This window comes from Anopheles gambiae, chromosome 3 (assembly GCF_943734735.2).
Source record: "Anopheles gambiae chromosome 3, idAnoGambNW_F1_1, whole genome shotgun sequence".
Taxonomy (NCBI): Eukaryota; Metazoa; Arthropoda; class Insecta; order Diptera; family Culicidae; genus Anopheles; species Anopheles gambiae.
In genome coordinates, this window is record NC_064602.1 from 34,274,758 (window position 1) to 34,290,845 (window position 16,088).

The 16,088-nt window shown below is 46.1% G+C and overlaps 1 protein-coding gene across 17 annotated transcripts in view; it reads left to right on the forward strand.

Annotated features, from left to right (window-relative positions):
* Positions 1-16,088, forward strand: part of LOC1271433 (CUGBP Elav-like family member 2) — a 291,660-nt gene that overhangs the window by 263,278 nt on the left and 12,294 nt on the right. For all 17 annotated transcript variants that reach the window (XM_061659160.1, XM_061659156.1, XM_061659153.1 and 14 more), the window contains 2 exons: positions 7,899-8,077; positions 15,157-15,448. In XM_061659160.1, coding sequence (XP_061515144.1) covers positions 7,899-8,077; positions 15,157-15,448 — 471 coding nt within the window. The remainder of the gene's footprint in view (positions 1-7,898; positions 8,078-15,156; positions 15,449-16,088) is intronic.

Consider the following 16,088-nt stretch of genomic DNA (forward strand, 5'->3'; position numbering starts at 1 on the left):
CACCATCACAGCTCCTAGCCTAGCCTCCTCCGAACAGCTGCTCTGAGCTGAGTTGTGGCTAAATACGATAGCAAATACTAAAGCACGCCACACACATCACACCCGCCGCCCGATATAACGAAGATTGGGTATCGTTTCCACGTCATCATATGCAACGCACACGTACACAGAGGGAAGCAGGCAAAGGAAGGAGGCGCGCGGATATGAGATTGTAGGATTTTGACAAATCACTATCGTTATAATTATGGATGGTTGGAGCATTCTATCTGCCATTTTGTGGCGATGCCGCCAGCGCCGCGATATTCGCGATGACAAAGCACGCGAAACGTTGAAGTGTGTATGTGTGTGTGTGTTGTGTGCCGGCTGGTGGTACACAATGTTGTGCGCGCCATTCGTATTTGATTGCTGCTGGTTTGTGTGTGTTTTGGGGTGCAAGCTGCTGTGGGGCCGTACCACACCGGCGTCCAATATGTTTTAGGGATGGAGATAACAGAGGCGCGCACTGGAAGACAACACGCGCATTGGCATTGCGATGACGGGTGCAATTTCAATGCTGCGCCGTAATTGATACGCCGTAAGAGCGGTGTGCGAGCCCGCGGAAGCTCCCATTTTGCCCTGAAGGGTGCAATTTTTGTGCTTCCGTTCCGTTGCATAACCAATGCATCCGCGGAAAAGGCGTGTTTTGCGCGTAGAGAGCGGGAGCGGAATGGAGTGTGAAACATTTATTTGCGAATCATTATCGCATAAGCAGTGCAGGCCCAGGTCATCCAACGGATACAACACTGTGGTTTGTGAGGAGGCCGTGATAATTTTTCCACCAACCGATTCGGGGCAAGCTTTTATGCTGCTGCTGCTGTGCCTCCCTAACATATGTGTGATATAGTGATGTACTCTCTGGAACCCTCCCACGACTCCGAACCGACTCCAACTATTGTTAGTCCCATTCCGACTCCGGCAAAATGGAACTACTAGATCCGCCCGGAGTCGTCCGGAGCTTTCCGGAGTCGAGCGGAGTCGTTCGGAGTCGACCGGAATTGGAGTTGGTCGGAGTCAACAGGATCCTTTGTGCTTGTGATCAGACATTTCCTTTCGTTGAGTTTTTTGTATTTCACTTTGCGTGTGCAACTTCTTATACAGGCCTTTGTTTCGAAGGTCAACCTCGGCCGACAACAGACGACTCCGGATGACTCCTTCTGTAGCCGATTTCGGATGAATCCAGAATCCAGAAGACTCCGGTGGACTCCGAAGACCACGAAAGATTTCGAACGACTCCGAACGACTCCGTACTACTGCGACTCCGGACGACTCCGATCGACTCCGAACGACTCCGAACGACTCCGATCGACTCCGAACGACTCCGAACAACTCCGGACGACTCCGGACAAATCCGGACGACTCCAGACGACTCCGACTCCGAACGACTCCGGACGACTCCGGACGACTCCGACTCCGAACGACTTCGGACGACTCCAAACGACTCCGGACGACTCCGACTCCGAACGACTCTGGACAACTCCGAACGACTCCGGACGACTCCGGACGACTCCGAACGACTCCGAACGATTCCGAACGACTCCGATTCCGAACGACTCCGGACGACTCCAGGCGATTCCGGATGACTCCGACTCCGATCGACTCCGATCGACTCCGAATGACTCCAAACGACTCCGAACGACTACGGATGACTCCGATTCCCAACGACTCCGAACGACTCCGGACGACTCCGAACGACTCCGGACGACTCCGGACGACTCCGGACGATTCCGACTCCGAACGACTCCGGTCGACTCCGAACGACTCCGGACGCCTCCGAACGACTCCAGACGACTCCGAATGGCTCCGAACGACTCCGCACGACTCCGAATGGCTCCGGATGACTCCGACTCCGAACGACTCCGAACGACTCCGGACGACTCCGGGTGATACCGGGCGATTCCAAACGACTTCGGATAATGCAGGGCGGAACTACCTTCCGGAATCGATTCCGAATTTATCGGAGTCGGATCGGAGTCGACTCCGGATTTATGCCAACTTTACCCATCACAAGTGTGATATGGTTGGTTTTTTTTTGGTGGGAAAGGGCGACCCATGAAGAGTGCTAGAACGCTCGATGCGCTCGATGATTACCAATTTGCACCAGAAGTGCTCCGCAGCACTCGGGATGAGATTTTTGCTCATTTCGTACGATTATTGTTTGCATTTCGGAGATATGTATCATTGCTGCCGCTGCTGCTGCTACTGCTGTGCCGATGATGGTGTTTTGGGTGTTATTTGGTTGTCTGATAGGATCGGATGCAGCCCCCCACACCCGCTTTCCGTCGGAAAGTTGCTCTTGCAACTGCAGAACGAGAGGATTTTCCAGCGATAACAAACGCGCGCAGTGCACGCTGGGTTGGAAGTTATCGGAGCGATCCGGGAAAATCCGAACTGGGAGGGAAATTGCACCACAAACAGACAGCCACCATCAACATCATCCCGGCTGAAATCATAATTCTAATTGCTTGCTCCATTGAGGCGTTAGATTATGGGGCGAGAAGTTTAAAAATCCCGTTCGCCATAAATCGAGGAAAGGAATATGGAGCTGCTGGGGGTGTTGTAGTGGAAGTTCATTGTTTTTGGGCTGGGAAATGTTCAACGTTAGCTTCAGATGTAATGGGAGCTCGTCGCTTACATACGGTCAGGCCTTCCACTACATCCTTCCCTGGCAAACCATCAAACCATCGAATCTCGAATCTAAAGTATCGGATAACATCATTCTGAAGGGGAGAGAACATGGTCCTGTGGTTGTATCCTCCTGCACACGGATTATCAGCCCGCAACGTGATTTCTCCTTCGCTGAGGAGCGGTTTGTTGTTTGCGGTGCAAAGCGTATGTTTTGCGAACTTCATTTGCAGCTGGTGTGCAGCAGATTGGGGTTTTTTTTTAATGTCCAGCCACACACTACTAGCACAACAACAGAGAATGGTTGTGAGAGTGCAAATTATTTCGGTTTTTTTGTGCGCTTTTCCACAATATTAGGATGTGGTAGGAGGGGCAAACAAATCCTCTCGTTCGATGATGTGTTGTGCACGTGTATTGTTATCAGCAGCAAAAGGTTTGCATAACACAGGTGTCCAAATACAATGACGGGCGTGGGTTCTTTGTTTCTTTGTGGTTGGCATGTGAATGGACAGCATTCTGTTTTTAATTTCCAAAACCCTATGTAACTTTATCTGTTGTATGCTATATTGCATGGTTTCTGAATGTTGCCGTTTGTCGACTACAAAAATAACCGCTTTTCCGAGCACAAAAAGTTTCCAAAATATCGTCAACATCATAGCAACATTGTCGCTCTGGACAACTAGACACGGGTCCAGATAATTATAAAATTTTGAAATAGAAAAACGGCTTTTCCCTCACGCTTTTGTACCATCAATCACCCTGCCCCGTGTGTAAGAGGATTTGTGATTTCAATAAACACAAAAGCGCAAAGCTTAGTGAGGGAGGAGTAATGTCTGTTTCCCCCACTTTTCACTGACAAGCTCTGGAAAATTCAATATCTCTGCTCCGTGTGTAGCAATTATTCGAACGCAGTAATACCCAGCCGCGGGAGCGTGATATCAGGTTTATTTGTCGTTGAATAGGATAGAATTCACCGTCACTGCTGCTGCTGCTAACCGGCTTCACGCGGTTTTGAAAAGGCTTGTCCCGGTGCTGGGGAATAAGTATATTTAGTAAGCGAGGCCTTTTAGTGAGGAGCTCAACATTCATCGACAATTTTAGTAAGGATTGTCGTCCTCTGATTCTTCCACCTTCCACTCCTTCAACCCATTGACACCAGGCGACGAACCTCTCTATTTCCTATTCCCTTTTTCGCGATAAAGATGCTAAAGAAAGGAGATGTATTGACATGGTTTGAATTGTGGCAACGGGCTGGAAAACTAGTGGGAGTGGAGAAGACTTGGGAGTTGAATTTATACATAATATTTCCATCCGAACGCCTGGGATGCACAGATGTGGCCTCGGACCGCAAAAGCGGCGGGCGAGTTTTGAAATCATAATAATACTCTATTGGCTGTCGGTTTTCCAGTCAAACTACCTTTCGGATGGGCAAATCGGAACAAAGTACACATCCTCGGCCATATGTATCGTGCATTTCAAAAACGGCAGCTATACCACGGAGGCGCAGTCCTCGCTAATTGCCAATTAGTGGCGATACTAACCGACTTAACCGTTACTGAAAGGGAAGAACAAGAAGCAGCGGGGGCATTTGCTTGTTACAGCGTAAAACACACTAAGCCTCTTCGTCGCTGTACTGTCAAAGGGGGAAATTATGATAGAAAGACATGGTACGGCGTCGCATTGTGTGTGCCTATCAATTTCCGGTAGAAGATCAAGCTCCAGTAGTTTTACCGATGCTGCACACACACACACACACACACACACGCACAGACATCATACACACGCCCGATGGAGAAAAGCCGATTCAAATCATAACTGGCTGCCGCTAACGCTTCTCCTGCAGCACCACCTCCGTCACTGTCTCGAGATCTGCATTACGGTGCGAAGTGAGATCCAGCAATTTTCCATCATCTTGTCGGATTTTCTTCCCCAGCACTCTGAAGAAACAATAAACCACCACTGCATGTCGGAAAATTGCAGAACGACGCTCGGAACTCGGCTCCGGATTGTGCAAGCCGCCAAGCCTATTTTGCCAAGCACTCAAATTATCCGGATGTGTTAAACACGTACCGCCGTGCTTGTTCCAGCAATCAGTTTCCTGGAGTTTCTCCTGGAGGAGCTCCTGGAGGAACTCGGTGCGGTACAGGAGCCATATAGATTATCATGTAATGTAATGAGTCTGCTTTTCAAGTCAGTCCGAATAGGAGAAAAGCCCGTCAAATGCGCCCCATTTTGTTCGTTCAGAATTGTGGAACAACAAAAGATAAAACCATATTAGTTCGCATCATTCAGTCCGGGGCGCACTAGCGCCAGTACACACAGACCTAGAAGCAGAGCCGATTTGTGTGAGTTTTTTTTGTCGAAAGGATTCATTTATCCTTCGCTACGACGGGAAGGAAAGGAACACCAATTCTGGTGAAGGTAAAAATCCAAAAGCCGCAAATGCTCTCTGTATCCTTCACCGATTACTTCAACGCTTCGAAGACTAATGGAACGATTTTCATGTTTTGTTCGGTGTGGCAGTTGCATGCCCTTCCATCCACAGGGGTGAAGGGATGAGCGGCCCTCCAGCGTGGATTTTAGCCTCACGAACCACAAAATGGAAATCTAAAAATCCCTTTTTGGTTTGGATGGAGTTTGTGCTGTATGATTGTGTTGTTAGTTGCCGGCAATTGGAGGAAAAAAACTCTTACTTGCTTTCCGTAGCAGAACGTTGGATTAATAACTATCTCTCTCTCCACCTCTGCCTCTTTATGCTACTCCTAGTACCCTTACTTGCTCTGTTCGGTGTAGTGCTGGGGTAGAGGAACTCTCTCTTAGATGCATTTTCTTTTCAACAGTCGAAACGCACATTAACTGCGATGCGGTTCGACCACGGAACTGGTAAACAACCTTCGCCCGAATGAGCAAACTTGGCCCAAACTAAACCACACGCTCTAAACTTCCGCATGTCGAAGATGCCTGCCTGCCTGGATGATCGCTGAAATGCATACAATGCGCTCAAAGTTTCGTCCCTAAAGTTTGGGGTAAAGTTCCCATCGCAAGTAAACTAACTGCAAAGCACAGCACAACCACCACATGCTCTTCTTTCGCTGCAGCTTTTGTTTGGAACGCATTTGGTACATGGAAATAAGACGGGAAAAACATCCTTGTTTTAGTTCTGCTTGTACTGATGTACGGCGTGCAACCGCAAAATGATGTACAGATAGTGGAATTTGATATTAAGCTTCATTCTGATTTAATTGAACAAGTAATTTTAGTTGTTTGCTTCAATATTTTTTAACTGTCTGATCATATTGACTCCTTCAATTTGAAGGTTCTTAAATTTAATGATTTGATTATTATTTCTAATGTTCTTATTTACTTGTTTTTGCTTTATTTACTTTATTGATTGATTTCCTTCTATAAATATATTAAAAATGCCAATGTATTTTAGCTTGTTTTGCTGAATTATCAATGTCACAGGTTTACAAGCAATTAACGTCAATGTAAAAACAAAGCTAGAACTGCTTAACACTTCTGTCCTCCGATTAAACTTCCTTCTACTGTTGACATTTATTCCTCCTGTTCACAATACAATCCGTGGCTTATTCACTTCCCCAAATTCTTACCACTTTCTGCGACAGAAGCATAAGCGATACGCCCAGATGAAGTTGTGATACACGGGTCACGATTTAGTTCCGAGGTGACATAATCTCTTGCCGAGCAAAAAGGTGTGAAGATGTGCTTGCTACTACTAGCACATTCCGCATAGGAATTGGCCTCATATTTTCTGCCGACCATTATGCTAACGCCAGGAATGCCGTTTTTCCGCTTTTCACTTGCGAATTCCTCGGCGCGAACTGCTGCGCGCAACCGTGAAGGCCGAGAAGCCGACACTGCAATCTTCGCGTCCAACTCCACGAGGGTGTTTCTTCTGTAGCTCCTTTTGGTATAATGCCCGCTGGAAAGTATTTGCAGTGTCCATTTGCATAACGGGCTCATTTTTTGTCTCGCCCCCCCATCATCCCCATTCTACGTAGCAAACGTCTTTTATTAGGTTTGAATAAAAATAGAAATTTTTCCTGCCCGCTTCAGCTTGTGCGCGGGAGCTCAAAAATGTGCTTTAACGGGCAAACTGCATCGCTCCAAGAAGGTGGTTGCTCCCTACAGTACGTGTTAGGTATTCTAATGGACAAACAATTCATCTGGAGAAAATACGATGCACGTCAGCGGGGCCGGATATGCCGGATTTGGTGCCGGAAGAAACAGTGCTTAAAAAAATGGAGTTTAAGTAGATTAGAGACCACCGAGGGTCGCGTCCAATCAACAGATTGGGCAGCATAATTTAGCCATTATGTGAAGTTTTATGTGAACAATATGGAACAGGCTGCTGCTGCTGGATGGCGTTAAAAAGGTTTTAATACAAGCTGGCCAATTGGCAGGGCATCTGCCGTCCAATTGAGAAGAGGAGAGGTGTATGTTAATGCGCAGTATTCGTGCCCTCTTTAAAATGCCCAATTTAAAGTAGAAGCAAGTCTAACAATGAGGAAACAGGGGATCACATGGGAATGGTTGAGGGAGTAATTTATTCTTATTCATAAAAAAAGCCTATTTTATTTACACATCTTAAATAGTAATTTAATTCCCCTCGCACAACAACACGTTTTGCAGCGTCTCTTTATGTGTCCTTGTTTGAAAAGCAATATAAAATTATAAGCGGATTTCATTAGTGATTCTTATGTTGCTCGGTCGGTCGTGTTGATTGTCAATCAATGACTCGGCAAAGATGATCGGATCAGAGCAAATAGGAACGATCTGGTGACGATAAACACAACACGGAGTGACACTAACGGGATGGTAGAAGGACGTGAACAAGGCAGCCAACCAGCCAAGTCAATGGAAATCGTTCACCCTTGATGATGTAAAACATCCTTCCCTCGTTTGGGTCGAAAAGACTGACAGAAGGAGGACAAACGGTATAAGAGGAGGGTGATGGTCCTTTTTTCGTGCGTTATTAAGAAAAATCTGACATCAAGATGAATGAGCGGGATGATTTATTGTTAAACAGTGCTTTGAAGCGCGGGTCGTTGTAATACTATGCAGAAGAACACGCCATAGAACATTGCAAAAAATATTAAAAATACTTTCCTTCTAATAATCGTGTTTATTCCACCAGGTACCATGCGTCTCCATCGGTCCGACAAGTGACTAATCCGTTCTTTTCCTCTTTTTTCGCTTTCTTTTCCACCTTCCAGAGCGCAAGCTGTTCGTCGGCATGCTTAGCAAAAAGTACAACGAGAACGATGTTCGACAGCTGTTCTCGGGCCACGGTACGATCGAGGAGTGTACGGTGCTGCGCGACCCGTCCGGGCAGAGTAAAGGCTGTGCTTTCGTAACATTCGCAACCAAACAGGCCGCGATCGGTGCAATTAAGGTGAGTGTATTCGGTGTCTGTATGGGTGCTTGTGTAGCCATTCTGGGAAATCCTGTGAAAGAGCCCCGTCCCACACAGGTCGCAGGAGGTCTCCTGTAGCGATGATTAATGAGAACACGAGAACAATTAGAAGCTGACTCCGACTTTTCCTTCCCTGCTAGAAATGCCAAACCCGCGTCTCCTCATCCGTCGCCTCCATTACAGTAAGCTTCAAATAATCCTTTTCTAGTTCAACTGTAGTGTATTTTGTAACTGTCCCCCCCCCCTTAAAGGTGAAACAGACGCGCGCACACGCAAGCCAAAACCATAAGCACTGCAGCAATTTGTGGTTTGGAAATTGTGGCTTCACAGTGTAAACGTGTGTGTGTTGCAGCAAACCTTCGATCCAGGTCGGGTGACCCTGGGTGGTCGGATCGATAAATAAATCATTTTTTTATATATATATTTGCAACCATGAAACACTTCATACACTGTGGAGATTGTTTGTTTTTTTTTTCGATATCAAACACTACCCAGCAGAGCTGTACTCCGTCCTATGTAGTGTTTGTGTATCTTTCCATAACGTTTTTACCAACTACTATGCACCGTCTCTCCTTCTCTCTCCCTCTCTGTCGATGATGAGACGGGCACAGAGGCGGGTGCGGGTGAAACGCCGAACCACAAACCCTCCTATTTGATTTATGACTTCGAAGAAAGGGTGATAAGCTCTCTGATGCTGCTTTCAGACCATGCGAGAGGGGGGCAATGCAATATGGAGAGAAGAAGGGGTTGTGAGATAAAAAATGGGTTATTTATTTATCGCTTTCACCACCCTCAGCACGAATTCGCGGGCTGTGGACTGTGAGGGAGGTGTGCGGATCATTCGGTAGCAGCGTGGGCAAAAGCAGTTGAAAGCAGGCATATCTAGCATGTGGTGTTCTTGCCCTCCCATTCCACCACCATTATAACCACTATCGCCCGTAAGAGCGATGGTAAATTTATCCTGCCCGATAGCAGCAGCAGCACGCATCATCCCACCGCTCAATCCATTATTTATTTCTATATCAATTTAATGAATGTGGTGCGCGCGCGGGCCTGGCCTGTGCCTCTGGTGGTGGTGGTTGTGAGTGAATGTGTGGCTGATGGGTTTTAGCCGGCAGGGCTTTTGCACAAGTCAGTTGGTCAGTTAAAGTCCCATTCTGCCGGTGGGTAACGCCGGTGGTGGAGGAAGAAGTGTCTGTTTGTTCAAGGAATGTTACGCTACAGTCGCAACCATATATCAACGAAATTAATTTCAGTAGCGACACGCGAGGGTTGAAAGAGGGTTTGGGGAAGAGCATCAAAATTAACAAACCGAAAAAATACCTCACGTGTATAATTTTCACTTAGTAATGAGTTAAATATTTGCTGTCGAATGGTTTAGTTTTATGACCACAAAGAGTTGATTTACATATTTTGCTATTTAAACTCTTTGCAGCAACTGACACACAGTGAGTGAACTCATTTGTGAGAAAAACAGCTCTTCGGAGTGCTCACATCTCGATGAGTGATTTAATACTCCTCGTTAACTAGCTGATAGTGGAATACATACATTCTAGGGGTGTATAACTATTTCGAGAACTAAATATAGATGAGTAATTTAAAGCTCCGTACCTTCTAGTAGCTCATTTGCATCGGGTTAGCTCTTTTGTGAGTTTAAAAACTCTTTCGAGAGCTCATGCTCGATTACTACTATTCACTTTCCATGCTACTTTCCATAACTACTATTAGCTCTCTTACAGCGAGTTGACTCATTTGTTTCAGTGATACAAAGCTCTCCCGTGAGCGTGAGCTTGAGAATGAGTTACTTTACGCTCCGCACAGATTGTTAGCTCATTTGTATTGAGTGAACTCTTTTGTGAGTTAAATCATTGTTATGAGAGTTAAGTCGCAAAGAGGCATTTGAATCTGCACACTGACTCGTAACTCACTAAATGCAAAGTAAATTTCATGTCAAATCGAGAACTCTTTTGAGAGTTTAAGCTCGATGAACGATTTAACTACAATCACTAACATAACACCACCACATTTGCTAGTGCTTTTGAGCATAAACACAGTTTTAATTTAAGTGTATTTGAAGTGTATTTGAAAATACACTTCAAATGCGTTGTAATGTGATACATTTTCTCTCTTTAAACCAGTGTGTAATTAGCGTGCGATGATTGGATCGAGCATTACACGAAATAGAAACGAAACGCTTTGTACGCGTTCAATAGAAAAAAAAAGAATAAATGGCCATCATTAAACCATCAACCGTAATACGCAAAAATGCCCCCGAAACGCTAATGGGGCGCACAAACACACACACACACGCATGAGATATGATGCCTTAGTGAAATCGAATTAATTGGTTCTGTTTAATTAAATCGAAAATGTGTACATTTGCCAGGCAAAATGAGCCATCCCCGTTTTTCCTGTCCACTGAATCGATTGATTGAGATTTGGATTTGTGCGTATATATCCCCCACGTGCGTTCGTTTGTTGGTGGCACACACGCAGCAACAAAAAAAGTGAGATAAAACAGAAGCCATCAAACCATGTCCCACCCGAGCCAATAATATATCGATTTCATTTCATTTGAATTCCCAGGGAAAAGCTTCGTTTTTTTTCTGGGAAAAAGGAAAGCCATTCGTCCAACCGAAAACAAAAGGTTGGATGCACCTTTTTGATGTGCCATCGCACCATTTGGTGACTGACGAGGTGGAGGGCGCTCTGGGTGTAGAATGCAAAACGTTTTTAATGATTCGTTATCCTTCAGCGCGATCGTCCAGGGTCCGGGTGCCGTTGGTGGCGGCACAAAACGATCGCATTATGATTGATGATGTGGAATTAACGATTTTTATTATATTAATCTGTTAGCCAGCGGTCGGGATGAGTTATTACAGCGTGGATTTTCAATTATTTTACCATAAGGTCGTCCCCCTCCCAAACACACCACAAACGAAGTTTGAAGTTTACTTTAACCGTGTGCGAGCGCGGTGCCCTTTCGTTTTAAGCTGTTGCGTTTTGGTGTGTGCGCGTTAGGGACAGGGGGAAAAGTTGGCAAACGAATTTCCAACAAACGATGGTGCATAATTGATGTATTTCGGTACCGATTGTTGCGTTGTTGCTGCTGCATACTAAGCGTGGTTTTTATGTTTAGAAAGATTTCCCTCAAACTCCTGCCCGTGCAAAACTCCCCACTCAATCTACCCACATGGGGAATGAGGGGAGGGCAACATTATGCAAATCACGCCATGCTTTTGGGGGGAGAAAAAAATCCTGTTTGACGTAGTAACGTAGTATCTACGAGAAAAGGGATCTCAGCTAGAGGGTGAAAGAGATTCGCAAACCCTCTCGCACAAGTGGTTTTGTCTCGTTTATCTTTCTCAATCCCCGCCAAAAAAAGGGTTAAAATGGAAGCCAACTAGCCTTTGCATGTGGCTTAATACCAACCTGAGTGGAGAGGGAGTGATGCTGTGAGTGTGAGATTTCTCGTCGATGAATTAAAAATGCTGCTGCTGCTGCTATATGTTTTGTGGCGGTGGTGGTGCCCTACGGTATGAAGTTTTGGTTTGTTTGGGGCAAGTTGTAACAACTCTGCACCACAAAAAAAATTGAGATTCAATTTGGGCTTAAATCGAGTGGTTTTTCCATTTAATGATGCCAGCTTCAATCGTCCGTTTTACGCTTTACCCACATCCTACCGGGAAGGACGGCGACGATGTGATGACTTTCGGGGTGATTAAATTCATAGTTGATTTTTGGCGTGTGTAGTACTCAACAAACTTCAAACGATTATGTTTTGGAAGGTTTTGTTTTTGTTTTGCCTGCCGTTCATTCGCGATATTTATTTAGGAATAATCTATACTTTTTTTCTCTTTTGGGGTACTCCAAAGTGTCGATGAGGATTTTGTGATGTTCGGCGCGATAATGATGCATATTTTAAAGCGGTATAAATCATCCCTCCCGATTTTGAATGCAATTGAACTGAACTGAATTGAATCTGTTTGTGGCGGGGTTTTGTTGTTGAATCCTCAAAAAATGAAAATAAAATAATACAAAAACGTTGATTGGCGGAGGAAAAAAACATTTTACACTTATTCTCCCCTCCCATCACGATTAACGAAAGGTCAGAGACGCTCGATGGTGGTCGCCACATTGTCTGCGACTCATCATTCGGTGCAGTAAAATTTAATGATGGGTCAGAACACAGCAGAACACACTCACAGGGTGCTGTGTGTCCGAGCGGTGACTGTGTCCTCATCGCAAAATGGGTGGGGATGGAAAAAGTTTGTCGTTTGTGTCCGTGATCCTGACGAGTTCGTTGCTTTTGATCCCTCTTCCTGTGTGAGTTTTGTTCCATCCGCTTGTGTTTCGATGCCAAAAACACAGCCCCTCCCCCCGTAAGCTAAAACCATTTCCATCCACTTGCCTTCCTTTTTAGCCTGTATTTTCTCGCTGTTGTAAGAACAAATGGAGGAGGGATGAGCGGATGCCCCATTAGTGCAGCAACATTGCCACCGCAGCATAACGCCATGCAAAACATCAATAACAATAATCATCGTTTATGTGATTGTGATGGTTGTTTTGGAATGGGAACATTTTTTACTTTCTTTTTTACTTTCTTTTGTTTGTGTTACTGTTGTCGTTTGCTTGTTCTTGTGCCACATCCCTTCTTGTTATGTTTGACATCCCGTGTGCGTGTGTGTGTTTGTATCTCTCTCAGGGCGAAACCCAACCATTATCGCCATCAACAACATCAACCCTCTCAGCAACAACGAAAAAGTCGTCATCTTTTCACATTCGCCAAAAAACACGCCATGTTAAACAGCACGGAAAGCGTCAAAAGAGCGCTAGAAACTGGAAGAAAGGCGGGCGCTTTTCCTTCTCTTCTTGCAGTGTTAAAACAGAGCCAGTCGTATACTTCAGTTCGCAATCGCGTTTGTGGTGCTGGTAGTGTGTTTATGATAAAAATTGGGTACGGTTGGTTTCCCGTTCTTTCCTTTTTTTTTGTTTCCAGTGCTGACGCCTGCTTCTTGGCGTGCGCGTTAACGGGCCGTCCTTCCCGGGGAGATAGTTTTGTGTGTATTGCTGCAGAAAGAAAAGCGCCACAAGCATAACAGGCAACTTTTTCTTTGCCATTCATTGAGCTATCGCTTCCCATTTCTTGCTTGGCAAACGGAAAGAAGCGCACGGTCGTTATGATATTTATTTATGTTACAACACCATCAATTCGGTTTGTTTCATCGAAGGAAAAAAAACATGGAAATAAAATGAATATAGGCAAGCCGCGTCCCCGTGTCGTGCGTTGGCATCGTTTGTGTGCGCCCCCGGCCAAAGCGGTAACGATTATTTCTTATTGCTTTCGAATTGACAACGCGAGCCGTATTTGAACCCCCCCGCTGAATTGCTGAGAAGGAGAGTAGGGCTGCCCGCAGAAGCCGCCTTTTCCCCCCCCAACACAACGTTCAATGGTTGTGTTGTGTTGTAGTGGGAATAAATGTAATTTTTATTTTTCATAAGCTTATAATTATGTGCCCGTTAAATGTTCGCTTCATGATTGTAACGAGAGCATGTACCCCACCACCCACGCACCTACCCACACCCATTTCTGCGGGGCGAAGGTAGGAGGCGTACTTTCGTCAATGGGGCGTCATTAGCAGTGGCAAGCATTATTGCTACATTTCCCTTCCCCACGCTTCAAAAACGCTTTGCTTCTCTCGCAGGACGCCGGGGACACTTGTCAAGAAACGCTGCCCCTTAATGAGCCCTTGTGTGTTGCGCCAAAAGACTCCTGCTTTGGTGTTCGCTCTGCTGGAAATCGAAAGATTCACGGTTCGTGTTCGCCTTACGCTTTTGTGAAGATATCGGTGCGAGTTTTTGGTATCGAGAATGGTTCGCTTGTCAATGTGTGGTGGAAAGTGTGCCAAAAAGAGAGAAATAGAGGGAGTGTGAGCGGCGCAACATGACACACCACAACCCCAAGTATGACGACACACTTGGGATCATCCAAAAACAGCCGGAACGGCGGAAACGTTCTATGTAAATTTTATGATTTTTAAGCACGGTATCACACAAACACACACTTACAAAGAGACACAAACGCTACCCACACGCGATTCATTTACAACAAAGAATGGCGTGGTTTTCTCACCTTTCCGCACCACTTGCTTGCACCGGCGAGAAAACGACCCCCAACTGTCCCCTGTTTATCTCTCTCTCTTGTCTGCCTGCAAAAGACACGACAACGACGATATTACGGCGAACGAGGCCTGCTCAGGTTAAGGATAACAACAGCACACGACGGGAACGCCGTTGCTGCTCGTCGTCAGCTACCGCGCTTGGCTAAATGTTGCACCAGGGATCGACTTTACCGCACAACGGTGGAAGCGTGACACGGCCATTAAGTATAATTCGGCTAGAAATTAACACTCGCATTTAGCGAAACGACGACGTTCGTTCGGCTGTGTACGGTACGGGCGAGAGATATTGACGCGCTCTGGCGTCTCTGACGACGGTTGGTTTAATGTCGATGATTATAATATGCGCCACAAACGTGTTATCACGTGTTCTTTTGCGCGTGGGAAGGGCCCGCGGAATGTTGGTGGTAAGGATCAGTAGCAGAAAATAAAACAAAACAACAGGATTGTTGTTGTTTAAATTGCTTCATTTCGTGGACGATACTGTATAGTTTTATGCGGTGAGGGAATGATCCAGCCGCATAGTGTAGTTGTTATATGGAAGACTTCTGATTACGGTCGTCGTGAGTTCAATTCCCGTAACTCACCAGTGCCGAAGATGATTTTTAAAGGATTATAAACAACTTATTTCGACCCATTACGATTAATGAACAGCATTTAACCTCCAACCACTGATAAATCGCTGCAGTTACGCGCTGATTCATTTACCTTATTTGACTATTCATTCCATGTTTAGCCATTCAATCGTACGATATCCCCCAAGAAAAAAAACGACACCTCCTTCTTAATGCTTCTCATCCATTTCGAAACCCAAACCGACGTCCTTTTTATCAGCATTTTCACTAATCCTAATGTTTGCTCTCCTTCTTCCTCTTCCAGCAACTACACCAGAGCAAGACGATGGAGGGCTGCTCGGCACCGCTGGTGGTAAAGTTTGCCGACACGCAGAAGGAAAAGGATGCCAAACGGATGCAACAGATGCAGACGAACCTGTGGGGCATGACCGGTATCAATCAGCCGATCACGCAATCGGTAACGCCGCTGACCGCGTCCGCCCATCCGAACCCACCGCAGCAGCAGACCCCGTTCCTGGCGGCCGATGCGATCTCCCCGCCGCTCTCGCTGCTGCAGCAGCTGCAGGCCGTCGCCCAGCAGCAGCATCTTTTGCAAGGTACGGGGCCCGCGCACGTCACCGCATTGAAGCTGCAAGTCACGAAGCCACCTAACAGCAACAGTTTGCAAACGGGGAGCTAGAAAGATGTTTTAGATGTGCTAGAAACGGGTGTCTGTGGAATCCTCCAAGTCTCTGTAGAAGGGAGGAAACACATTTAAATAATCAATCAAGTCTTTTACCCCGTCCCCGTTGCTCGGCGTAGAGCGCAAGCAGTGGCATCAGTTTAGAGCGAAGTAACAGGAAAGACCACGCCATAATGAGATTAGGGTAGGGGTCGGACCTGGTAGCGCCAGCACAATCCAGTTAATCAAACAAATCAGATTGCCTAATCGATTTAAGGTTACCGTCGGGGCACACCGTACCTTACACTCTACGCGCGCTACAGATGTTCTGTTACATAATTACCTGCTTCTCTTGATTCCCTATGCTCCCCGTAACTCGAAAAGAACGACTTCAATATCCCCGTCCGACGGCAAACGGTCCAGGTCCAGGTTGGTGTGGACTCTGTTCGTACGGGGTTTTACGTTCATTATGGGTCAGATTTTATCGCTCCAGCACGTGAAAATTTGGGGACAGAAACACACACGCACACACAGCTCATTGCCAGTGTACCGACTGCCAAAATTGCCATTGTTGT